Genomic DNA, 26,889 nt, shown 5'->3' with positions numbered 1-26,889 from the left:
TCGTAAACGGTGGAGATAGAAAGAACTAGCAAAGAGGCAAACCAATGAAGGTCCGGTGATCGCGAGAGGAAGGAGACTGCGGACCTGATGTTCCAACGAGTGTGAGACAAATATCGCCAAGTGGGTTACAGAGATAGACATTATCAAGGCCGTTTCTGGCAACCGTGGCCTGTTCTACTGCTGTTATTTTGTTGCAATATTTCAGGTGAGAGTTCTCTTTAAAAATGTACATTGCTACATTCATGCGCGGTTTACGGAATTGACTGTGATGGGCTATACCAGAGACACGATACAATGTTTCCTTAATTACGTTCGTTGTGCTACTCCTGGTTTGTTACATCGTTGATGGTAGATGTAATACAGTGTTATAGAGCTGTAGGCTAGCGTTCATTCTAAAAGCATGGAACAATTGCTTGACCTTTGTCAACGTCAGACTTTAACATAATATATTACATTTGTCAGTGTCCGTTATAAGTATAATTATTGTGCTGAGTGTCATTTGTGTCAGTTGTAATGTTTGTGTTTGTCATGATCATGGGCCTCACACACACACACACACACACACCACAGTCAAATTCCCCTGCAGCCTACATACCTACACGGGGCCGGGCCAACACACACACACCGAGAAAAAAAAAGCTGAGGAGTGTATGGGTTTTGGCTCATATGATGCAGTGGGTTGATCCATTGGTCCATGTTACGTCTTTGTATTACATAATATTGGCATGCATCCAGACGTTCATCTTTACATTCCAACAAAGTCTATCCAAATGATAGGCGTAATTGGGAAAGCATAAGTCCCAGGAAAGAGCCACCATAGTTATAATCAATCTGTTATAATCGATTTTAGGATTGTTACAATTATGTTACCCAAGTGTACTGTGGTCCTTCTCTTGTAAAAATCCCAACTTCTGTGACAGACGATTAAACAGTGAAGTGGATGAATAAGTCTGTCTGTGTGTGTGGAATCAAAACAAATACAATGTGTAACGTGCCGAATATGATGTGTGTAGACTTTACCGTGAAATGCTTACTTGTCTTTCCAACAATGCAGAGTTAAAAATATATCATTAAAAATCAAGAGGAATAAAATACACAATTACACAAGTGTGTGTGTGTGTGTGTAGTTATAAAACTCACAACTTCTGTGACAGACTATTAAACAGTGAAGTGAGTTAATAAGACTGTGTGTGTGTGTGTGTGTGTGTGTGTCTGTCTGTGTGTGTGTGTGTGTGTCTGTCTGTCTGTCTGTGTGTGTGTGTCTGTCTGTGTGTGTGTGTGTTTGTTTGTGTGTGTACATTGCAGACGGACTATTATCACAGAGGGTTTTCTCTCTAGCAGAATGTGTGTGGCGAGACTTTATCAGTGTGTGTGTGGGGTGTGTTAAACGGTATGTTGTGTGTGTGTACATTTGTGTGCGTGGAGGGTGTATATACGAAAGTGTGTATTTTTGGGTGTTGGGTGTTAGACCCTGTGTGTGTGGAGATACTAGAGTGCTCTTGTTACCCCTCTTAATGTAGTCTGAGGTCACAAACCAACAGGGACTCCCAGATTAGAGGGGGGGAGAGATGGGGGGGGGGGTACTGTCTACAGAGGGGGGGAAAAGAGAGGAAGAGATGGGAGGCAGACAGAAAAACAGAGGAGGGGGGTGGTATAGTGAGTGAATCAGAGTGAGGGGGGATGGAGAGAAAGAGTGAGTCAGAGGAGAGGAGCGAGAGAGAGAGAACCCCGGAGGCCGAGGAGGAGAGAGAGAGACCCAGCCTGCCTTATTGGATTCTACTACTGCTTATTCTACTCACACCCTTCCCCCTCGCGTTTCACTCTCTCTTACCCCATCTCCTCTCCCCTCAATGGGAGCCAGACATGCACTGCCATTGTGTGCCTACTGCATACCCCCAGTCACGCTCCACATCATGTTTAACTAGGCCACTGGTAGACCCACCATTTTGAATTGCTGTTATTATTTTGGGGTTGTAGGATTTAAAAACAATGTCTCCCCTATAGCAATTTCCACAGCAATGTCACTCCTCCTCTTTCATTCAATTTCAATTTAAGGGATTTATTGGCATGGGAAATATATATTTACATTGCCAAAACAAGTAAAATAGGTAATAAACAAAAGTGAAATGAACAATGCATTTTTTTTACAGTAAACATTAGTTTACATTACACTCACAAAAGTTCCAAAATAATAAAGACATTTCAAATGTCATTAAGTGCAAAGGGGAAAATAAATAAACATAAATATGGGTTGGATTTTTAATTATCTCTGTTGAATATACAATGTAATTTGGCTGTTGTCATAGAGGACACATTTTGTTACTTGGCAGTTATTCTAAATCTTTTCTCTGTTTACCCCACACCCCCCTGCTCTCTCGCCTCTCCCCCTTCCCCCCTCTCTCTCCAATCACACAGTGATGCAATCACAGGGCAGCACTTCCTCCCAGCCCTCTGTTGATTCGCTGAGCTCCAGTGACAGCTACCTGTTCAACCACTCTGAGCAGGCGGAGGATGACACTGACGTCTTCCTGTCTGAACGCACCCCCGCCGTCATCCTCGGCACTGGGGGCATGGTCAGGGGCAACGGGAGTGCCGGGGCAGAGAGTCCCGAGTCCCAGTGGGCGTGTGACGGCTTCACTGACCGCGAGGAGGAGGAGTCACGGGGTTCAGAGGTCACTGGAGATCACCCCAGGGTCACAGCTGAGAGACAGAGAACAAGCGAGACGGAGAAAGAGAAGACAGAGGGAGACCTGCTCTTTGCCCAGAAGGTGAATGTCAGAGAGAGATGAAGGGATTGGGATGGAAGACAGGGATATATAACTCATCTTCCTACAGATGTTTGAGACTGAACCAACTTCAGAGACCACAGTACTGTACCCCATTAATAATCATCCCTCCTCTCTCCCTCCCCCTCCCTCCCTCCCTCCCTCCCTCCCTCCCTCCCTCCCTCCCTCCCTCCCTCCCTCCCTCCCTCCCAGTGTGCTGAGCTGCAGGGATTTGTAAGGCCCCTACTGGAGCTGCTGAATGGACTGAAGGGGGCGATTTGACCGTGGTAAGCACCATTCTCCTACACTGGTGTGTGATGCTGCAGCCGTATTGATCTAATCTGTATTGATCTAGTCTGTATTGATCTAGTCTGTATTGATCTAGTCTGCAGCTACTGTGTCTGTAGTTTTCATCTGTAGGCGTATTGGTGTGTGTGTGTGTCTCGTGTCTGTGTGTGGATGTCTGGTGTGTGTGTGTGTTGACTGTAGCGTGTCAGACAGTGTTACAGTGAATGCTGACTGGAGGATTGTGTATTTGATTGACAGGTCTGAGTAGTTTCCAGCAGAGTGCAGCCATGGACCGCATCCAGAGGATCGTAGGGGTCTTACGGAGACCCAGCATCGGGTAAGGCCACACACACACACACACACCTGTTTATGTGCATACTGGACTCAACCCTGCACTACTCAGTTTCAGCATTCTGTCACAACAGCAGAAAGAGAGCTTTCATAATAAGTAGTCCAGGTTGAATGTTTAGAGAGAGAAGTGGATTTAGTCTGGATCTGTGTTTAGTAGATGAGAACAGGAAAGTTAATGTCCATGCTATTCTTAGAAGGGTTGTTTTCTAAGCCTTATAATCCTCCTCTCTCTATCTCCATTCTCTCCTCTCTCTATCTCTCCATTCTCCCCTCTATCTCTCCATTCTCTCCTCCCTCTATCTCTCCATTCTCTCCCCTCTATCTCTCCATTCTCCCCTCTCTATCTCTCCATTCTCTCCCCTGTATCTCTCCATTCTCTCCCCTCTCTATCTCTCCATTCTCTCCTCCCTCCATCTCTCCATTCTCTCTCCATCTCTCCATTCTCTCTCCATCTCTCCATTCTCTCTCCATCTCTCCATTCTCTCCTCTCTATCTCTCCATTCTCTCCTCTCTATCTCTCCATTCTCTCCATTCTCTCCTCTCTATCTCTCCATTCTCTATCTCTCCATTCTCCCCTCTCTCTCTCCATTCTCTCCTCCCTCTCTCTCCATTCTCTCCTCCCTCTCTCTCCATTCTCTCCTCCCTCTCTCTCCATTCTCTCCTCCCTCTCTCTCCATTCTCTCCTCCCTCTCTCTCATTTCTCTCCTCCCTCTATCTCTCATTTCTCTCCTCCCTCTATCTCTCCATTCTCTCCTCCCTCTCTCTCTCCTTTCTCTCCTCCCTCTATCTCTCCTTTCTCTCCTCCCTCTATCTCTCCTTTCTCTCCTCCCTCTATCTCTCCATTCTCTCCTCTCTATCTCTCCATTCTCTCCTCTCTATCTCTCCTTTCTCTCCTCTCTATCTCTCCTTTCTCTCCTCCCTCTATCTCTCCTTTCTCTCCTCCCTCTATCTCTCCTTTCTCTCCTCCCTCTATCTCTCCTTTCTCTCCTCTCTCTATTCTCTCTCTCTCTATCTCTCCATCTCTCCCTCCCTCTCTATCTCTCTTTTTCTCCTCCCTCTATCTCTCTCTTCTCCATCTCCTCCTATCTCTCCATTCTCTCCTCCCTCTATCTCTCCTTTTTCTCCTCCCTCTCTCTCCATTCTCTCCTCCCTCTCTCTCTTCTCTCTCCCTCTCATCTCTCTCCATTCTCTCCTCTCTATCTCTCCATTCTCTCTCCATCTCTCCATTCTCTCCTCTCTCTATCTCTCCATTCTCTCCTCTCTATCTCTCCATTCTCTCCATTCTCTCCTCTCTATCTCTCCATTCTCTATCTCTCCATTCTTCCCTCTCTATCTCTCCATTCTCTCCTCCCTCTCTCTCCATTCTCTCCTCCCTCTATCTCTCATTTCTCTCCTCCCTCTATCTCTCCATTCTCTCCTCTCTATCTCTCCATTCTCTCCTCCCTCTCTCTCCTTTTTCTCCTCCCTCTATCTCTCCTTTCTATCCTCCCTCTATCTCTCCACTCTCTCCATTCTCTCCTCTCTCTCTCTCCATTCTCTCCTCTCTCTCTCTCCATTCTCTCCTCTCTCTCTCTCTCTTCTCTCCTCTCTCTCTCTCTTCTCTCCTCTCTCTCTATCTCTCCATTCTCTCCTCCCTCAATCTCTCCATTCTCTCCTCCCTCTCCTCTCTCTCTCTCTCTCCATTCTCTCCTCCCTCTATCTCTCCATTCTCTCCTCCCTCTATCTCTCCATTCTCTCCTCCCTCTATCTCTCCAATCTCTCCATCTCTCCATTTTCTCCTCCCTCTCTCTCATTCTCTCCATCTCTCCATTCTCTCTCTCTCCATTCTCTCCTCCCTCTCTCTCTCCTTTCTATCCTCCCTCTATCTCTCCATTCTCTCCTCCCTCTCTCTCTCCTTTCTATCCTCCCTCTATCTCTCCTTTCTCTCCTCCCTCTATCTCTCCATTCTCTCCTCCCTCTATCTCTCCATTCTCTCCTCCCTCTCTCTCCATTCTCTCCTCCCTCTCTCTCTCCTCCCTCTCTCTCATTCTCTCCTCCCTCTATCTCTCCATTCTCTCCTCCCTCTCTCTCCATTCTCTCCTCCCTCTATCTCTCCTCCCTCTATCTCTCCTCCCTCTATCTCTCCATTCTCTCCTCCCTCTATCTCTCCATTCTCTCCTCCCTCTATCTCTCCATTCTCTCCTCCCTCTATCTCTCCATTCTCTCCTCTCCCTCTATCTCTCCATTCTCTCCTCTCCCTCTATCTCTCCAATCTCTTCTCCCTTTATCTCTCCAATCTCTCCATCTCTCCATTTTCTCCTCCCTCTATCTCTCATTCTCTCCATCTCTCCATACTCTCCTCCCTCTCTCTCCATTCTCTCCTCCCACTATCTCTCCATTCTATCCTCCCTCTATCTCTCCATTCTATCCTCCCTCTCTCTCCACTCTCTCCATTCTCTCCTCCCACTATCTCTCCATTCTATCCTCCCTCTATCTCTCCATTCTCTCCTCTCTCTCTCTCCATTCTCTCCTCTCTCTCTCTCTCTTCTCTCCATCTCTCCATTCTCTCCTCCCTCAATCTCTCCATTCTCTCCTCTCTCTATTCTCTCCTCTCTCTCTATCTCTCCATTCTCTCCTCCCTCTATCTCTCCATTCTCTCCTCCCTCTATCTCTCCATTCTCTCCTCCCTCTATCTCTCCATCTCTCCATCTCTCCATTTTCTCCTCCCTCTATCTCTCCAATCTCTCCATCTCTCCATTCTATCCTCCCTCTATCTCTCCATTCTATCCTCCCTCTCTCTCCACTCTCTCCATTCTCTCCTCCCTCTATCTCTCCATTCTCTCCTCTCTCTCTCTCCATTCTCTCCTCTCTCTCTCTCTCTTCTCTCCTCTCTCTCTATCTCTCCATTCTCTCCTCCCTCAATCTCTCCATTCTCTCCTCCCTCTCCTCTCTCTCTCTCTCTCCATTCTCTCCTCTCTCTCTCTCTCTCCATTCTCTCCTCCCTCTATCTCTTCATTCTCTCCTCCCTCTATCTCTCCATTCTCTCCTCCCTCTATCTCTCCATTCTCTCCTCCCTCTATCTCTCCATCTCTCCATCTCTCCATTTTCTCCTCTCTCTCTCCACTCTCTCCATTCTCTCTATCTCTCCATTCTCTCCTCCCTCTCTCTCCATTCTCTCCTCTCCCTCTATCTCTCCATTCTCTCCTCCCTCTCTCTCCATTCTCTCCTCCCTCTATCTCTCCATTCTCTCCTCCCTCTCTCTCATTCTCTCCATCTCTCCATTCTCTCCTCCCTCTATCTCTCCATTCTCTCCTCCCTCTATCTCTCCATTCTCTCCTCCCTCTATCTCTCCATTCTCTCCTCCCTCTATCTCTCCATTCTCTCTTCTCCCTTTATCTCTCCAATCTCTTCTCCCTTTATCTCTCCAATCTCTTCTCCCTTTATCTCTCCAATCTCTCCATCTCTCCATTTTCTCCTCCCTCTATCTCTCATTCTCTCCATTCTCTCTCTCTCCATACTCTCCTCCCTCTATCTCTCCATTCTCTCCTCTCCCTCTATCTCTCCATTCTCTCCTCTCCCTCTATCTCTCCAATCTCTTCTCCCTTTATATATCCAATCTCTCCATCTCTCCATTTTCTCCTCCCTCTATCTCTCATTCTCTCCATCTCTCCATTCTCTCTCTCTCCATACTCTCCTCCCTCTCTCTCCATTCTCTCCTCTCTATCTCTCCATTCTCTCCTCCCACTATCTCTCCATTCTATCCTCCCTCTATCTCCACTCTCTCCATTCTCTCCTCCCTCTATCTCTCCATTCTCTCCTCCCTCTATCTCTCCATTCTCTCCTCTCTTCTCTCCTCCTCTATCTCCCTCTCTCTCTCCCTCTCTCTCATCTCTCATCTCTCCATTCTCTCCTCCTCTCTCTCCATTCTCTCCTCTCTCCATTCTCTCCTCTCTCCATTCTCTCCTCTCTCTTCTATCTCCCTCTATCTCTCCATTCTCTCCTCCCTCTATCTCTCCATTCTCTCCTCCTCTATCTCTCCATTCTCTCTCTCCCTCTATCTCTCCATTCTCTCCCTCTCTCTCTCTCTCATCCATCTCCTCCCTCTATCTCTCCAATCTCTCCATCTCTCCATTCTATCCTCCCTCTATCTCTCCATTCTCCTCCCTCTCTCTCCATTCTCTCTCCATTCTCCTCCCTCCCTCTATCTCTCCATTCTCTCCTCTCTCTCTCTCCATTCTCTCCTCCCTCTCTCTTCTCTCTCTCTCTCCATCTCTCCTCCCTCTCTCTTCCTCCTCCCTCTCTCTCCATTCTCTCTCCTCTCCATCTCTCCATTCTCTCCTTTCTATCTCCTCTATCTCTCCATCTCTCCATTCTCTCCTCCCTCTATCTCTCCATTCTCCTCCTCCTCTATCTCTCCATTCTCTCCTCCCTCTCCTCTCTCCATCTCTCTCCATTCTCTCCCTCTATCTCTCCATTCTCTCCATCTCTCTATCTCTATCTCTCCATTCTCTCCTCCCTCTCTCTCCATCTCTCATTCTCTCCTCCCTCTCTCTCTCCATCTCTCCATTCTCTCCTCTCTCTCCATTCTCTCTCCATTTCTCTCCTCTCTCTCTCATCTCTCCTCCTCTCTCCTCCCTCTATCTCTCTCATTCTCCCTCCTCCTCTCTCCCTCTATCTCTCTCATTCTCCTCCCTCTATCTCTCCATTTTCTCCTCTCTCTCTCCATTCTCTCCTCCCTCTCTCTCTCTCTCTCTCCCTCTCTATTCTCTCTCCCTTTCTCTCTCTCCTCCCTCTCCATCTCTCTCTCCTCCCTCTCTCTCCATTCTCTCCTCCTCTCTCCATCTCTCCATTCTCTCCTCCCTCTATCTCTCCATTCTCTCCATTCTCCCTCTCTCTCCATTCTCTCCTCCCTCTCTCTCCATTCTCTCTCTCCATTCTCTATCTCTCCATTCTCTCCTCCCTCTCTCCATTCTCCTCCCTCCTCTCTATCTCTCCATTCTCTCCTCCCTCTCTCTCCATTCTCTCCTCCCTTCTCTCCTCCTCCTCCCTCTATCTCTCCATTCTCTCCCTTTCTATCTCTCCATTCTCTCCTCCCTCTATCTCTCATTTTCTCCTCCCTCTCTCTCATTCTCTCCATCTCTCCATTCTCTCCCTCTCTCTCCCCTCTCTCTTCCATTCTCTCTCCTCCCTCCCTCTCTCCATTCTCTCCTCCCTCTCTCCATCTCCATTCTCTCCTCCATCTCTCCATTCTCTCCATCTCTCTCCCTCTATCTCTCCATTCTCTCCCATTCTCCCTCCCTCTCTCTCCAATCTCTTCTCCCTTTATCTCTCTCTCATTCTCTCCTCCCTCTATCTCTCCATTCTCTCCTCCCTCTCTCCTCCATTTTTCTCCTCCCTCTCTCTCTCAATCTCTCCATTCTCTCTCCATTTCTCCTCCCTCTATCTCTCCATTCTCTCCTTCTCTCTCTCTCCATTCTCTCCTCCCTCTATCTCTCCATTCTCTCCTCCATCTCTCTCCATTCTCTCCTCCCTCTCTATCTCTCTCATTCTCTCCTCCCTCTCTCCTTCTATCTCTCCTCCCTCTCTCCATTCTCTCTCTCTCTCCTCCATCTCTCCATTCTCTCCTCCCTCTATCTCTCCATTCTCTCCTCCATCTCTCCATCTCTCCTTTTCTCCTCTCTCTCCATTCTCTCCTCCCTTCTCTCTCTCCATTCTCTCCTCTCCCTCTATCTCTCCATTCTCTCCTCCCTCCTCCATTCTCTCCTCCTCTCTCTCCATTCTCTCTCTCCCTCTATCTCCCTTTATCTCCATTCTCTCCTCTCTATCTCTCCATTCTCTCCTCTCCTCTCTCTCCTCCCACTCCATCTCTCCATTCTATCCTCCCTCTATCTCTCCATTCTCTCTCCCTCTCCTCTCTCATTCTCTCCTCCCCTCTCTCTCTCTCCATTCTCTCTCCATTCTCTCCTCTCCATCTCTCTCCATCTCCATTTTCCATTCTCTCCTCCCTCTATCTCTCCATCTCCATCTCTCATTCTCTCTCTCCATTCTCCTCCCTCTCTCTCCTCTCTCTCTCCATTCTCTCCTCTCTCTCTCTCCCCTCTCTCTCCATTCTCTCCTCTCTCCATTCTCTCCTCCATCTCTCCATTCTCTCCTCCCTCTATCTCTCCATCTCTCCTCTCTCTATCTCTCCATTCTCTCCCCTCTCTCTCCATTCTCTCCTCCCTCCATCTCTCCATTCTCTCCTCCCTCTCCTCTCCATCTCTCTCCATTCTCCTCCTCCTCCTCTCTCTCCATTCTCTCCTCCCTCTATCTCCTCCTTCCATTCTCTCCTCTATCTCTCCATTCTCTCCTCTATCTCTCCCTCTTCTCTCTCTCTCTCCATCTCTCCATTCTCTCTCCCTCTCTCTCCATTCTCTCCTCTCCATTCTCTCCTCCCATCTCTCCATCTCTCCATCTCTCCATTCTCTCCTCCCTCTATCTCTCCATTCCATCCTCCCTCTCATCTCTCCAATCCTCTATCTCTCCATTTATCCTCCTCTATCTCTCCCTCTATCTCTCCATCTCTCCTTTCTCTATCCTCTCCTCTCTCTCTCCATTCTCCTCCTCTCTTCTCTCCATTCTCTCCTCCTCTCTCTCTCTCTCCATTCTCTCCTCCCTCTCTCTCATTCTCTCCTCTCTCCATTCTCTCCTCTCTATCTCTCCATTCTCTCTCTCCCCTCTCTCCCATCTCATTCTCTCCTCTCTCTCTCTCATTCTCTCCTCCCTCCTCTCCATTCTCTCCTCCCTCTCCATCTCTCTCTCATCTCTCTCCTCTCTCTCCATTCTCCTCACTATCTCTCCATTCTCCCTCTCTCTCCATTCTCTCCTCTCTCTCTCCATTTTCTCCTCCCTATCTCTCCATTCTCTCCTCCTCTCTCCATTCTCTCTCTCTCTCCCTTTATCTCTCCAATCTCTCCATCTCTCCATCTCCCTCCCTCTATTCTCTCTCTCCATTCTCTCTCCTCTCTCCATCTCTCCATCTCTCCATTCTCTCCCTCTCTCTCCATTCTCTCCTCTCTCCATCTCTCTCTCCTCTCCTCCATCTCTCTCTCCATTCTCTCCTCCCTCTATCTCTCCATTCTCTCCATCTCTCCATTTTCTCTCCCCTCCTCTCTCTCCTCCATCTCTCCATTCTCTCTCTCCTCTCTCTCTCCCATCTCTCCTTCTCTCCCCCTCTCTCCTTTTATCCTCCCTCTATTTCTCCATTCTCTCCTCCCTCTCTCTCTTCAATCTCTCCATCTCTCCATTTTCTCCTCCCTCCATCCATCTCATTTTCTCCTCTATCTCTCTTCTCTATCTCTCCATTCTCTCCTCCCTCTATCTCTCCATTCTCTCTCTCTCTCCATTCTCTCCATCCCTCTATCTCCATCTCTCCATTCTCTCCTCCCTCTATCTCTCCATTCTCTCCTCCCTCTCTCTCCATTCTCTCTCCTCTATCTCTCCATTCTATCCTCCCTCTATCTCTCCATTCTCTCCTCCCTTATCTCTCCATCTCTCCATTCTCCTCTCTCCATCTCTCTCTCTCCCTCTATCTCTCCATGCTCTCTCCTCTATCCTCTCATTATCTCCTCCCTCTATTCTCTCCTCCCTCTATCTCTCCATTCTCTCCTCTCTCTCTCTCTCTCCATTCTCTCCTCTCTCTCTCTCTCTCCATTCTCTCCTCTCTCTATCTCTCCATTCTCTCCTCTATCCATCTCTCCATTTTCTCCTCCCTCTCTCTCATTCTCTCCATCTCTCCATTCTCTCTCTCTCCATTCTCTCCTCCCTCTCTCTCTCCTTTCTATCCTCCCTCTATCTCTCCATTCTCTCCTCCCTCTCTCTCCATTCTCTCCTCCCTCTATCTCTCCATTCTCTCCTCCCTCTCTCTCTCCATTCTCTCCTCCCTCTCTCTCCATTCTCTCCTCCCTCTCTCTCTCCTTTCTATCTCTCCATTCTCTCCTCCCTCTCTCTCCATTCTCTCCTCCCTCTCTCTCCATTCTCTCCTCCCTCTCTCTCTCCATTCTATCTCTCCATTCTCTCCTCCCTCTATCTCTCCATTCTATCTCTCCATTCTCTCCTCCCTCTCTCTCTCCATTCTCTCCTCCCTCTCTCTCTCCATTCTCTCCTCCCTCTCTCTCTCCATTCTCTCCTCCCTCTCTCTCTCCATTCTCTCCTCCCTCTCTCTCCATTCTCTCCTCCCTCCCTCTCTCTCTCCATTCTCTCCTCCCTCTCTCTCTCCATTCTCTCCTCCCTCTCTCTCTCCATTCTCTCCTCCCTCTATCTCTCCATTCTCTCCTCCCTCTATCTCTCCATTCTCTCCTCCCTCTATCTCTCCATTCTCTCCTCTCTCTCCATTCTCTCCTCTCTCCATCTCTCCATTTTCTCCTCCCTCTCTCTCATTCTCTCCATCTCTCCATTCTCTCTCTCTCCATTCTCTCCTCCCTCTCTCTCATTCTCTCCTCCCTCTATCTCTCTCATTCTCTATCTCTCCATTCTCTCCTCCCTCTATCTCTCCAATCACTCCATCTCTCAATTTTCTCCTCCCTCTCTCTCATTCTCTCCATCTCTCCATTCTCTCCATTCTCTCTCTCTCCATTCTCTCCTCCCTCTCTCTCCTTTCTATCCTCCCTCTATCTCTCCATTCTCGCCTCCCTCTCTCTCCTTTCTCTCCTCCCTCTCTCTTCATTCTATCCTCCCTCTATCTCTCCATTCTCTCCTCTCCCCCTCTCCATTTTATCCTCCCTCTATTTCTCATTCTCTCCTCCCTCTATCTCTTCAATCTCTCCATCTCTCCATTTTCTCCACCCTCCATCTCTCCATTTTCTCCTCCCTCTATCTCTCCATTCTCTCCATCTCTCCATTCTCTCCTCCCTCTATCTCTCCATTCTCTCCTCCCTCTCTCTCATTATCTCCTCCCTCTATCTCTCCATTCTCTCCATCTCTCTCTCCATTCTCTCCATTCTCTCCTCCCTCTATCTCTACATTTTCTCCTCCCTCTATCTCTCCATCTCTATCTCTCTCATTATCTCCTCCCTCTATCTCTCCATTCTCTCCATCTCTATCTCTCCATTCTCTCCTCCCTCTATCTCTACATTCTCTCCTCCCTCTATCTCTACATTATCTCCTCCCTCTATCTGTCCATTCTCTCTATCTCTGCATTCTCTCCTCCCTCTGTCTCTCCATTCTCTCCTCTCTCTCGCTCTCCATTCTCTCCTCTCTCTCGCTCTCCATTCTCTCCTCCCTCTCTCTCCATTCTCTCCTCTCTCTCTCTCCTTTCTCTCCTCCCTCTCTCTCCATTCTCTCCTCTCTATCTCTCCATTCTCTCCTCTATCTCTCTATTCTCCCCTCTCTCCCTCCATCTCTCCATTTTCTCCTCCCTCTATCTCTCCATTCTCCATAGGGAAAAGTATATGAACACTCTTCTCCAGGTGGAGACGATGCTGAAGATGTGGTTTCCACAGGTGTCCCCCTTGGCCCCACCCACTGCCCCTACCCTCTTCCCCCTTCACCTATCCCCCCGGGACAGCCCCAGCAGCACCCCCCCACACAGGCACAGAGACCAGTCGCACATCCCTGTGAAGGTGAGAATACACAAACACTCACGCGCGCGCACACAATAATATGTTGATAAGTTGTGGCTGACAACATTCTCTCTGTCTCCCTCCAGAAGCGCAGACTGAGTTGGTCAGACACAGACTCTGACACCCCTCCTCCTGTACTCTTTAAGAGGCTCAACGCCGGTGGAGGAGAGGAGAGGAGGAAGGAGGGGGGAGACGTCCCCTCGGCAACTTCAGGGGTACCCCCACACCCCCAGGACCCCACCAGCAACCAAGAGAATGAGAGAGAGGAAGATGAGGACAGCAAAGAGAGAGAGGGAGAGTCATCAAGCAACAAAGCGGGGCTCTGTTCTGAGCCCGGTCCCACCTCGGTCCTTGTAGTGCCCATCCTTTCTCCCTGGAAACCAATTGAGGGGAAACAGCTGCTGCCTGTCATGCCACCTCCCACCACCAGGGGCGGTCCAGCCATGCAGGACAGCGTAATCTCTTCCACCACACCCTTCAACAACCTCCAAAGCCAGCAGCAGCCAATCGGGTGCCAAAGCCAGCCTGTTGCCGGGAAGACTGGGAAAAAGACTGTAAAGACCTGTCAGGGGCGGGTCCAGGCTCATTCAATCACGGCAAAGCCTTTGAAAAGGGGGGAGTGTAAGAGCAGGGTTAACCCCGCCCCTTTATAGACCTGATGCACTGAGCACACTCCGCCCAGCAGGCTAGTGTGACTACGTCAACATGCTAAAGCTGCTGTGATAGGGAGAGTCAGGGCTAGAAATGGGCTGCAGTGCAAACACTTTATGTTTAGCCCCTCAGCCCTCAGCCCTCGCACCAGCCACTCTCCCTTGGGGGAATCCCCTTTGAAACCGGATGCAGTTTGATTGCCATCTTAAGTGGAGGTCCAATTCACTAACGTTGCCCCCTCGGCCCTCGATTTAGCTCGAGGGAGCGAGTGAAGAACTTTGATCACTTGCGGGGTTTATATGACCCACAATTCAATGCAAATTGTAGTCATGTATCATACTCCGGTGGCCGCGAAATTCACATTCACTCATCACGGCTGCATTTTTGGCCTGTCAGACAAAATGATGATTCTAGCTTGCTATATGGATAACTGTAGCTAGCCAGCTATGGATAACTGTAGCTAGCCAGCTATGGATAACTGTAGCTAGCCAGCTATGGATAACTGTTGCTAGCCAGCTATGGATAACTGTAGCGAGCCAGCTATGGATAACTGTAGCGAGCCAGCTATGGATAACTGTTGCTAGCCAGCTATGGATAACTGTAGCTAGCCAGCTATGGAGAAATGTAGCTAGTCAGCTATGGAGAAATGTAGCTAGCCAGCTATGGATAACTGTAGCTAGCCAGCTATGGAGAACTGTTGCTAGCCAGCTATGGAGAACTGTTGCTAGCCAGCTATGGATAACTGTAGCTAGCCAGCTATGGATAACTGTAGCTAGCCAGCTATGGATAACTGTAGCTAGCCAGCTATGGATAACTGTAGCTAGCCAGCTATGGATAACTGTAGCTAGCTAGCTACGTTAGCTTGCTAGATACATAAATAGCTGTGGGTTGGTTGTTTTTAAGCTCAACTTCCAGATTTCCACTCAGGACGTTGCCTCCGATCATCACACTCTCATTAGAATTTGGACTGCAGCCATGGTTTTAGGTGCTGATGAGTTTCCTTAATGATGGATCTTTTGCAACTACCTAAACGCAATTAGGACCATTAATGAAAATGATATCTGAGAGACTACAGTTATTACTACATGAGGACAGAATGTGTCCTTGTGAATCATAATCACAGTTCAACAACAATCAGATGTTTTTGCACAAATAGTGGTTGTAGATTGGAAGGTTGGTCAGCACCTCTTAAAGCCCATCGCTTGTTTATAGAATATTGGATCTCTGATTGACCGAATGCTATACTCTCTTACTCCACTTAAGAAAAGGTAAATGCCACTATGCAAACTTAATCGAAACACTGTTGGCTTAGGGATATTTGGGTTTCAGGTGGGTGGAGGTGAGATGTGACGAGGAGAGGATGGTTAGAAGGACAGGTGAAATAAGATTTGGGGATTAAGGATAGTTATATTCCTGGAATGATATTCCTGGAATCTCCTCAGAGATGATGCTTCCAGTGAATAACAGCAGACAGACAGTTCAATAGACAGAGGCATTACGGATAGAAGTGAGGAATAATCATTAGACTACTGAATGACCTCTAGAGCTGAATAACAGCAGACAGACAGTTCAATAGACAGAGGCATTACGGATAGAAGTGAGGAATAATCATTAGACTACTGAATGACCTCTAGAGCTGAATAACAGCAGACAGACAGTTCAATAGATCGAGGCATTACGGATAGAAGTGAGGAATAATCATTAGACTACTGAATGACCTCTAGAGCTGAATAACTGCAGACAGACAGTTCAATAGACAGAGGCATTACGGATAGAAGTGAGGAATAATCATTAGACTACTGAATGACCTCTAGAGCTGAATAACAGCAGACAGACAGTTCAATAGACAGAGGCATTACGGATAGAAGTGAGGAATAATCATTAGACTACTGAATGACCTCTAGAGCTGAATAACAGCAGACAGACAGTTCAATAGACAGAGGCATTACGGATAGAAGTGAGGAATAATCATTAGACTACTGAATGACCTCTAGAGCTGAATAACAGCAGACAGACAGTTCAATAGACCGAGGCATTACGGATAGAAGTGAGGAATAATCAGACAGACAGTTCAATAGACATTACTGAATGACCATTAGACTAGAGCTGAATAACAGCAGACAGACAGTTCAATAGATCGAGGCATTACGGATAGAAGTGAGGAATAATCATTAGACTACTGAATGACCTCTAGAGCTGAATAACAGCAGACAGACAGTTCAATAGACAGAGGCATTACGGATAGAAGTGAGGAATAATCATTAGACTACTGAATGACCTCTAGAGCTGAATAACTGCAGACAGACAGTTCAATAGACAGAGGCATTACGGATAGAAGTGAGGAATAATCATTAGACTACTGAATGACCTCTAGAGCTGAATAACAGCAGACAGACAGTTCAATAGACAGAGGCATTACGGATAGAAGTGAGGAATAATCATTAGACTACTGAATGACCTCTAGAGCTGAATAACAGCAGACAGACAGTTCAATAGACAGAGGCATTACGGATAGAAGTGAGGAATAATCATTAGACTACTGAATGACCTCTAGAGCTGAATAACAGCAGACAGACAGTTCAATAGACAGAGGCATTACGGATAGAAGTGAGGAATAATCATTAGACTACTGAATGACCTCTAGAGCTGAATAACAGCAGACAGACAGTTCAATAGACAGAGGCATTACGGATAGAAGTGAGGAATAATCATTAGACTACTGAATGACCTCTAGAGCTGAATAACTGCAGACAGACAGTTCAATAGACAGAGGCATTACGGATAGAAGTGAGGAATAATCATTAGACTACTGAATGACCTCTAGAGCTGAATAACTGCAGACAGACAGTTCAATAGACAGAGGCATTACGGATAGAAGTGAGGAATAATCATTAGACTACTGAATGACCTCTAGAGCTGAATAACTGCAGACAGACAGTTCAATAGACCGAGGCATTACGGATAGAAGTGAGGAATAATCATTAGACTACTGAATGACCTCTAGAGCTGAATAACAGCAGACAGACAGTTCAATAGACAGAGGCATTACGGATAGAAGTGAGGAATAATCATTAGACTACTGAATGACCTCTAGAGCTGAATAACTGCAGACAGACAGTTCAATAGACAGAGGCATTACGGATAGAAGTGAGGAATAATCATTAGACTACTGAATGACCTCTAGAGCTGAATAACAGCAGACAGACAGTTCAATAGATCGAGGCATTACGGATAGAAGTGAGGAATAATCATTAGACTACTGAATGACCTCTAGAGCTGAATAACAGCAGACAGACAGTTCAATAGACAGAGGCATTACGGATAGAAGTGAGGAATAATCATTAGACTACTGAATGACCTCTAGAGCTGAATAACAGCAGACAGACAGTTCAATAGACCGAGGCATTACGGATAGAAGTGAGGAATAATCATTAGACTACTGAATGACCTCTAGAGCTGAATAACAGCAGACAGACAGTTCAATAGATCGAGGCATTACGGATAGAAGTGAGGAATAATCATTAGACTACTGAATGACCTCTAGAGCTGAATAACATCTAAGAGGACGTGGCAGGGACCTCTACTGAAGTCTAAAGAGGTTTAGAATCTATTCAATGTCAATCCATCAACATGACACAATCTGTTTGTGAAGACGGATGCAAGGTGTTTTGGGTGAAGATCGATTATGACTGAAACTAATGAACCACAACTGGGTTTTATTCTGTGTGGAGAAATGTGAAGCGGGTTATCCGGTAAACAGTAAATCACATTTCAATGGCCTAACCGGTAGGGGATAGAATACCAAACAGACCGTAGATCAGCTTCTAGGGACAACTTAATCCTTTAAATGGCTCAGTGAGAGACTCTAAAGACCACCCTGAGAGAAGAGTCCACTCACAGACAGACAGAAATCCTGTTTATTTATTCACATGTTCACTTGACAACGCTGCATTTATTTATTACCTTTATTTATTAATTGGCAGCTGTGTTTCTCGCTCTTTGAACTTACAATTGGTTGACCGATTGGTTGACCGATGCTCTTGGGAAAGTTGCTGTACAGCAGTTTGTTTGTGGTTTTTACTGTTATGATGGGACAAATTTTTTGGGGGGGATGATTGGACTTTTGTGCCTTTACCAAATAGGATGTGTACAAAAAACAAAGCATTTTATTCTTTCAAAGCATTTTCTACTGCATTTTGATAATTTGCTTGTCTTTCTTAATAGCACAGTGCACAATCAGTCGGATAACACAGTACACAACGCCTAATTCCTGCCTTCAATCTCTTATCTGGCTTCCAGGGGTCTGTTGGGCAAAACTAGCTACCAACAGATCCCACAACAGCAAGGCAACCTCTACTCCAACCTGTACAGTGGTCATGTGTACAACACAATAGTATTCTATACATATACATCATAGTCTTCTATGAACTAACGACAGTAGCTAATTTATTTCCGTTTTTAGATTGCCAGTTGCCTCTTCTCCGGGGTGTATTTTATAGTTGATTATGTAGGTCTGACTGGAGGATATGATCAGTGCTTGCTATCTCCTGTGTGCTTCTTGGCGCTCGTCAAACTTGAAAAACGTGAGGATCAGAGCTAAAAGGGAGACCGTATGAATATTTATTTTGCACCATCATCGTAAGCTGCTATACATAATAGGACTAAAACATGATTGAAATATTCCTCATAACAAATCATTAATAAACATGTATTTACTAATGAAACATATGCCATTCAGCAGATGCTTTTTATCCAAAGCGACTTACTGTCGTTCGTGCATACATTTTTACATATGGGTGGTCCCTGGAATCAAACCCACTGTCCTGGCATTGCAAGCACCATCCTCTACCAACTGAGCTCCAGAGGAAATACATGATACAGGGTTTACAAAGAGTTTACTTATACTTAATCAACTGTTTATATGTAGAGCTTCCAGTAAAGCACTGCTAAAACAAGTTCATATGGTTGCATCCATACTCCCTATAGCTTTCTCCAAGGAGAGCCACAACTGAACACACAATCACTGGTAGCCTCCATGTTACCTACCTACTGTCTTTACTTGGGGCTGTGGGATGTTTTTATGCTTGAGGTATAAGTTGCTCTTAACCACAGGTTTATGATCAGATTTTTCCTACCCCCAATCCTAACTTTTACCATTAGGGGTTGAAAACACACCTGACCCCGGGCCTGTGGTTAAGGGCCACTTCGTCCTACTTGTGTTTTTTATACAGCTGTTTTGTGACAGAGAAACTGATTACACAGATTTTTGTGATCTCTTTTCCATGTATGTTTTCTACTGCAGAGACCACCGCTGATTGGTCAGAAATAATATGTCTTGTTTATTTCAACTGCCTTTTTATATCTTATATGCTGTACTCACCCCCTCTACTCCTCCCCTCTCTATCCTCCTCCCTCACTCCTCCCCCTCTCTCTACTCCTCCCTCCAACCCTCTACTCCTCCCTCACTCCTCCCCCTCTCTATCCCTCTCTCTACTCCTCCCCATCTCTATCCTCCTCCCTTCTGCTCCTCTCTATCCTCCTCCCTCACTCCTCCCCCTCTCTATCCTCCTCCCTCCCTTCTGCTCCTCTCTATCCTTCTCCCTCACTCCTCCCCCTCTCTATCCTTCTCCCTCCCTTCTGCCCCTCTCTATCCTTCTCCCTCACTCCTCCCCCTCTCTCTACTCCTCCCCCTCTCTATCCTTCTCCCTCACTCCTCCCCCTCTCTATCCTTCTCCCTCACTCCTCCCCCTCTCTATCCTCCTCCCTCCCTTCTGCTCCTCTCTATCCTCCTCCCTCACTCCTCCCCCTCTCTCTACTCCTCCCCCTCTCTATCCTTCTCCCTCACTCCTCCCCCTCGCTCTACTCCTCCCCCTCTCTCTACTCCTCCCTCCCTTCTGCTCCTCTCTATCCTCCTCCCTCACTCCTCCCCCTCTCTCTACTCCTCCCTCCAACCCTCAACTCCTCCCTCCCCTTTCCCCTTCTCTATCCTCCTCCCTCCCCCTCTCTCTACTCCTCCCTCCCTCCTCCTCTCTATCCCCAGCCCTCCCTCCTCCCCCTCTCTACTCCTCCAACCCTCTACTCCTCCCTCCCCTTTCCCCTTCTCTATCCTCCTCCCTCCCCCTCTCTACTCCTCCCTCCCTCCAACCCTCTATCCCCAGCCCTCCCTCCTCCCCCTCTCTCTACTCCTCCCTCCCTCCAACCCTCTACTCCTCCCTCCCCTTTCCCCTTCTCTATCCTCCTCCCTCCCCCTCTCTCTACTCCTCCCTCCCTCCACCCCTCTATCCCCCGCCCTCCCTCCTCCCCCTCTCTCTACTCCTCCCTCCCTCCAACCCTCTACTCCTCCCTCCCCTTTCCCCTTCTCTATCCTCCCCCCTCCCCCTCTCTCTACTCCTCCAACCCTCTATCCCCAGCCCTCCCTCCTCCCCCTCTCTCTACTCCTCCCTCCCTCCAACCCTCTACTCCTCCCTCCCCTTTCCCCTTCTCTATCCTCCTCCCTCCCCCTCTCTCTACTCCTCCCTCCCTCCAACCCTCTACTCCTCCCTCCCCTTTCCCCTTCTCTATCCTCCTCCCCCCCTCTCTCTACTCCTCCCTCCCTCCAACCCTCTATCCCCAGCCCTCCCTCCTCCCCCTCTCTCAACTCCTCCCTCCTTCTCTGCCACATTCTACTACTTTTGCCCTCCTCCCTTTCTCTCATATCTGTTCATCCCTTTCTCTCCCTCTCTTACCTTCTCTCTCACTATTTCTCTGTTTCTCACTCTTACTCTGCTGTCACTCTGTGTTACTCTTCGGAGTACTTTTTACATTGATGATACAAAAATAAAATCTTTTAATAAATGAAACTTTTGAAGATTCATTTTTTTGTGTTCTCTGTTATGTGCATGGGTGTTGGTATGTTGGGTTAGAGTGTGTTGGGTTAGTGTGTTCGTATGCTGGGTTAGAGTGTGTTGGTATGTTGGGTTAGAGTGTGTTGGGTTAGAGTATGTTGGTATATTGGGTTAGAGTGTGTTGGTATGCTGGGTTAGAGTATGTTGGTATGTTGGGTTAGAGTGTGTTGGTATGTTTGGTTAGAGTGTTGGTATGTTGGGTTAGAGTGTGTTGGTATGTTGGGTTAGAGTGTGTTGGTATGTTGGGTTAGAGTATGTTGGTATGTTGGGTTAGAGTATGTTGGTATGTTGGGTTAGAGTGTGTTGGTATGTTTGGTTAGAGTGTTGGTATGTTGGGTAAGAGTGTGTTGGTATGCTGGGTTAGAGTGTGTTGGTATGTTGGGTGAGAGTGTGTTGGTATGTTGGGTTAGAGTGTGTTGGTATGTTGGGTTAGAATGTGTTGTATTTTGGGTTAGAGTGTGTTGGTATGTTGGGATAGAGTGTGTTGGTATGTTGGGATAGTGTGTAAGTATGTTGGGATAGAGTGTGTAAGTATGTTGGGTTAGAGTGTGTTGGTATGTTGGGATAGAGTGTGTAAGTATGTTGCGTTAGAGTGTGTTGGTATGTTGGGTTAGAGTGTGTTGTATGTTGGGTTAGTGTGTGTTGGTATGTTGGGATAGAGTGTGTAAGTATGTTGGGTTAGAGTGTGTTGGTATGTTGGGTTAGTGTGTGTTGTATGTTGGGTTAGTGTGTGTTGGTATGTTGGGATAGAGTGTGTTGGTATGTTGGGTTAGAGTGTGTTGGTATGTTGGGTTAGAGTGTGTTGGGTTAGAGTGTGTTGTATGTTGGGTTAGTGTGTGTTATGTTGGGTTAGAGTGTGTTGGTATGTTGGGATAGAGTGTGTTGTATGTTGGGTTAAAGTATATTGGTATGTTGGGTTAGAGTGTGTTGGTATGTTGGGTTAGAGTGTGTTGGTATGTTGGGTTAAGAGTGTGTTGGGTTACTGTGTTGTATGTTGGGTTAGAGTGTGTAAGTATGTTGGGTTAGAGTGTGTAAGTATGTTGGGTTAGAGTGTGTTGGGTTGGAGTGTGTTGGTATGTTGGGATAGAGTGTGTGTTATGTTGGGTTAGAGTGTATTGGTATGTTGGGTTAGAGTGTGTTGTATTTTGGGTTAGAGTGTGTTGGGTTAGTGTGTTGGTATGTTGGGTTAGACTGTGTTGTATGTTGGGTTAGACTGTTAGTATGTTGGGTTGGAGTGTGTTGGTATGTTGGGGTAGAGTGTGTTGGTATGTTGGGTTAGTGTGTGTTGTATGTTGGGTTAGTGTGTGTTGGGTTAGAGTATGTTGGTATGTTGGGTTAGAGTATGTTGGTATGTTGGGTTAGAGTGTGTTGGTATGTTGGGTTAGAGTGTGTTGGTATGTTGGGTTAGAATGTGTTGTATTTTGGGTTAGAGTGTGTTGGTATGTTGGGATAGAGTATGTAAGTATGTTGGGTTAGAGTGTGTTGGGTTGGAGTGTGTTGGTATGTTGGGTTAGTGTGTGTTGTATGTTGGGTTAGTGTGTGTTGGGTTAGAGTATGTTGGTATGTTGGGTTAGAGTATGTTGGTATGTTGGGTTAGAGTGTGTTGGTATGTTGGGTTAGAGTGTGTTGGTATGTTGGGTTAGAATGTGTTGTATTTTGGGTTAGAGTGTGTTGGTATGTTGGGTTAGAGTGTGTTGGTATGTTGGGTTAGAGCGTGTGTTATGTTGGGTTAGAGTGTATTGGTATGTTGGGATAGAGTGTGTGTTATGTTGGGTTAGAGTGTATTGTTATGTTGGGTTAGAGTGTGTTGTATTTTGGGTTAGAGTGTGTTGGGTTAGTGTGTTGGTATGTTGGGATAGAGTGTGTGTTATGTTGGGTTAGAGTGTATTGGTATGTTGGGTTAGAGTGTATTGGTATGTTGGGTTACTGTGTTGTATGTTGGGTTAGAGTGTGTTGGGTTGGAGTGAGTTGGTATGTTGGGTTAGAGTGTGTTGGTTTAGAGTATGTTTGTATATTGGGTTAGAGTGTGTTGGTATGTTGGGTTAGAGCGTGTGTTATGTTGGGTTAGAGTGTATTGGTATGTTGGGTTAGAGTGTGTTGGTTGAGAGTGTGTTGGTATGTTGGGTTAGAGTGTGTTGGTTGAGAGTGTGTTGGTATGTTGGGTTAGAGTGTGTGTTATGTTGGGTTAGAGTGTGTTAGTATGTTGGGATAGAGTGTGTTGTATTTTGGGTTAGACTGTGTTGTATGTTGGGTTAGACTGTGTTAGTATGTTGGGTTAGAGTGTGTTGGTTGAGAGTGTGTTGGTATGTTGGGTTAGAGTGTGTAAGTATGTTGGGTTAGAGTGTGTTAGTATGTTGGGATAGAGTGTGTGTTATGTTGGGTTAGAGTGTGTTGTATTTTGGGTTAGAGTGTGTTGGGTTAGTGTGTTGTATGTTGGGTTAGACTGTGTTAGTATGTTGGGTTAGAGTGTTTTGGGTTGGAGTGTGTTGGTATGTTGGGTTAGTGTGTGTTGTATGTTGGGTTAGAGTGTGTTGGTTTAGAGTGTGTTGGTATGTTGGGTTAGAGTGTGTTGGTATGTTGGGATAGAGTGTGTAAGTATGTTGGGTTCGAGTGTGTTGGTATGTTGGGTTAGAGTGTGTTGGTTGAGAGTGTGTTGGTATGTTGGGTTAGAGTGTGTTGGTTGAGAGTGTGTTGGTATGTTGGGTTAGAGTGTGTGTTATGTTGGGTTAGAGTGTATTGGTATGTTGGGTTAGAGTGTGTTGGGTTACTGTGTTGTATGTTGGGTTAGAGTGTGTTAGTATGTTGGGTTAGAGTGTGTTGGGTTGGAGTGTGTTGGTATGTTGGGATAGAGTGTGTTGGTATGTTGGGTTAGACTGTGTTAGTATGTTGGGTTAGACTGTGTTAGTATGTTGGGTTAGAGTGTGTTGGGTTGGAGTGTGTTGGTATGTTGGGGTAGAGTGTGTTGGTATGTTGGGTTAGTGTGTGTTGGGTTAGAGTATGTTGGTATGTTGGGTTAGAGTATGTTGGTATGTTGGGTTAGAGTGTGTTGGTATGTTGGGTTAGAGTGTGTTGGTATGTTGGGTTAGAATGTGTTGTATTTTGGGTTAGAGTGTGTTGGTATGTTGGGATAGAGTGTGTAAGTATGTTGGGTTAGAGCGTGTGTTATGTTGGGTTAGAGTGTATTGGTATGTTGGGTTAGAGTGTGTAAGTATGTTGGGTTCGAGTGTGTTGGTATGTTGGGTTAGAGTGTGTTGGTTGAGAGTGTGTTGGTATGTTGGGTTAGAGTGTGTTGGTTGAGAGTGTGTTGGTATGTTGGGTTAGAGTGTGTGTTATGTTGGGTTAGAGTGTGTTAGTATGTTGGGATAGAGTGTGTGTTATGTTGGGTTAGAGTGTATTGGTATGTTGGGTTAGAGTGTGTTGTATTTTGGGTTAGAGTGTGTTGGGTTAGTGTGTTGGTATGTTGGGTTAGACTGTGTTGTATGTTGGGTTAGACTGTGTTAGTATGTTGGGTTAGAGTGTGTTGGTTGAGAGTGTGTTGGTATGTTGGGTTAGAGTGTGTAAGTATGTTGGGTTAGAGTGTGTTAGTATGTTGGGATAGAGTGTGTGTTATGTTGGGTTAGAGTGTATTGGTATGTTGGGTTAGAGTGTGTTGTATTTTGGGTTAGAGTGTGTTGGGTTAGTGTGTTGTATGTTGGGTTAGACTGTGTTAGTATGTTGGGTTAGAGTGTGTTGGGTTGGAGTGTGTTGGTATGTTGGGTTAGTGTGTGTTGTATGTTGGGTTAGAGTGTGTTGGTTTAGAGTGTGTTGGTATGTTGGGTTAGAGTGTGTTGGTATGTTGGGATAGAGTGTGTTGGTATGTTGGGTTAGAGTGTGTTGGTTGAGAGTGTGTTGGTATGTTGGGTTAGAGTGTGTTGGTTGAGAGTGTGTTGGTATGTTGGGTTAGAGTGTGTGTTATGTTGGGTTAGAGTGTATTGGTATGTTGGGTTAGAGTGTGTTGGGTTACTGTGTTGTATGTTGGGTTAGAGTGTGTTAGTATGTTGGGTTAGAGTGTGTTGGGTTGGAGTGTGTTGGTATGTTGGGATAGAGTGTGTTGGTATGTTGGGTTAGACTGTGTTGTATGTTGGGTTAGACTGTGTTAGTATGTTGGGTTAGACTGTGTTAGTATGTTGAGTTAGAGTGTGTTGTGTTGGTATGTTGGGGTAGAGTGTGTTGGTATGTTGGGTTAGTGTGTGTTGGGTTAGAGTATGTTGGTATGTTGGGTTAGAGTATGTTGGTATGTTGGGTTAGAGTGTGTTGGTATGTTGGGTTAGAGTGTGTTGGTATGTTGGGTTAGAATGTGTTGTATTTTGGGTTAGAGTGTGTTGGTATGTTGGGATAGAGTGTGTAAGTATGTTGGGTTAGAGTGTGTAGGTATGTTGGGTTAGAGTGTGTTGGTATGTTGGGTTAGTGTGTGTTGTATGTTGGGATAGAGTGTGTTGGTATGTTGGGTTAGAGTGTGTTGGTATGTTGGGTTAGAGTGTGTTGGTATGTTGGTATGTTGGGATAGTGTGTAAGTATGTTGGGTTAGAGTATGTTGGGTTAGTGTGTGTTATGTTGGGTTAGAGTGTGTTGGTATGTTGGGATAGAGTATGTAAGTATGTTGGGTTAGAGTGTGTTGGTATGTTGGGTTAGAGCGTGTGTTATGTTGGGTTAGAGTGTATTGGTATGTTGGGATAGAGTGTGTGTTATGTTGGGTTAGAGTGTATTGGTATGTTGGGTTACTGTGTTGTATGTTGGGTTAGAGTGTGTTGGGTTGGAGTGAGTTGTTATGTTGGGTTAGAGTGTGTTGGTTTAGAGTATGTTTGTATGTTGGGTTAGAGTGTGTTGGTATGTTGGGTTAGAGTGTGTTAGTATGTTGGGTTAGAGTGTGTTGGGTTGGAGTGTGTTGGTATGTTGGGATAGAGTGTGTGTTATGTTGGGTTAGAGTGTATTGGTATGTTGGGTTAGAGTGTGTTGTATTTTGGGTTAGAGTGTGTTGGGTTAGTGTGTTGTATGTTGGGTTAGACTGTGTTAGTATGTTGGGTTAGAGTGTGTTAGTATGTTGGGTTAGAGTGTGTTGGGTTGGAGTGTGTTGGTATGTTGGGGTAGAGTTTGTTGGTATGTTGGGTTAGTGTGTGTTGGGTTAGAGTATGTTGGTATGTTGGGTTAGAGTATGTTGGTATGTTGGGTTAGAGTGTGTTGGTTTAGAGTGTGTTGGTATGTTGGGTTAGAGTGTGTTGGTATGTTGGGTTAGAGTGTGTTGGTATGTTGGGTTAGAGTGTGTTGGTATGTTTGGTTAGAGTGTGTTGGTATGTTTGGTTAGAGTGTGTTGGTATGTTGGATTAGAGTGTGTTGTATGTTGGGTTAGTGTGTGTTATGTTGGGTTAGTGTGTTGGTATGTTGGGTTAGAGTGTGTTGGGTTAGAGTGTGTTGTATGTTGGGTTAGAGTGTGTTGTATGATGGGTTAGTGTGTGTTATGTTGGGTTAGTGTGTGTTAGAGTGTGTTGTATGTTGGGTTAGAGTGTGTTGTATGTTGGGTTAGAGTGTGTTGGTATGTTGGGTTAGAGTGTGTTGGTATGTTGGGTTAGAGTGTGTTGGTATGTTGGGATAAAGTGTGTAAATATGTTGGGTTGGAGTGTGTTGGTATGTTGGTTTAGAGTGTGTTGGGTTGGAGTGTGTTGGTATGTTGGGATAGAGTGTGTTGGTATGTTGGGTTAGTGTGTGTTGTATGTTGGGTTAGTGTGTGTTATGTTGGGTTAGAGTGTGTTGGGTTAGACTGTGTTGTATGTTGGGTTCGAGTGTGTTGGGTTGGAGTGAGTTGGTATGTTGGGTTAGAGTGTGTTGGTTTAGAGCATGTTGGTATGCTGGGTTAGAGTGTGTCGGTATGCTGGGTTAGAGTGTGTTGGTATGTTGGGATAGAGTGTGTTGGTATGTTGGGTTAGAGTGTGTTGGTATGTTGGGTTAGAGTGTGTTGGTTTAGAGTGTGTTGGTATGTTGGGTTAGAGTGTGTTGGTATGTTGGGTTAGAGTGTGTTGGTATGTTGGGTTAGAGTGTGCTGGTATGTTGGGATAGAGTGTGTAAGTATGTTGGGTTAGAGTGTGTTGGTATGTTGGGTTAGAGTGTGTTGGTATGTTGGGATAAAGTGTGTAAGTATGTTGGGTTAGAGTGTGTTGGGTTGGAGTGTGTTGGTATGTTGGGATAGAGTGTGTTGGTATGTTGGGTTAGTGTGTGTTGTATGTTGGGTTAATGTGTGTTATGTTGGGTTAGAGTGTGTTGGGTTAGACTGTGTTGTATGTTGGGTTCGAGTGTGTTGGGTTGGAGTGAGTTGGTATGTTGGGTTAGAGTGTGTCGGTA

General features: G+C 46.2%; 1 protein-coding gene and 1 long non-coding RNA gene across 2 annotated transcripts; one reads left to right on the top strand and one right to left on the bottom strand.

The window, feature by feature from the left end:
- On the top strand, positions 1-15,631 carry LOC118379225 (uncharacterized). The gene is made up of 6 exons (XM_052509765.1): positions 1-205; positions 2,416-2,768; positions 2,979-3,052; positions 3,312-3,390; positions 12,802-12,982; positions 13,069-15,631. Exons 4-6 carry the CDS (start codon positions 3,341-3,343, stop codon positions 13,633-13,635), a joined length of 798 nt encoding a protein of 265 aa, XP_052365725.1. The 5' UTR covers positions 1-205; positions 2,416-2,768; positions 2,979-3,052; positions 3,312-3,340; the 3' UTR covers positions 13,636-15,631.
- Positions 15,112-15,694, bottom strand: LOC127925034 (uncharacterized). Its single transcript, XR_008119576.1, has 3 exons — positions 15,622-15,694; positions 15,352-15,441; positions 15,112-15,261 (listed from the first exon to the last, which is right to left on the bottom strand). It is a non-coding gene; the product is annotated as an uncharacterized LOC127925034 (long non-coding RNA).
- Positions 15,695-26,889: the final 11,195 nt, after the last annotated feature.

The sequence above is a fragment of the Oncorhynchus keta genome, unplaced genomic scaffold (assembly GCF_023373465.1).
Source record: "Oncorhynchus keta strain PuntledgeMale-10-30-2019 unplaced genomic scaffold, Oket_V2 Un_contig_496_pilon_pilon, whole genome shotgun sequence".
NCBI lineage: Eukaryota > Metazoa > Chordata > Actinopteri > Salmoniformes > Salmonidae > Oncorhynchus > Oncorhynchus keta.
The sequence above is the reverse complement of the archived record's forward strand: the minus strand, read 5'-3'. Positions and strand labels throughout refer to the sequence as shown.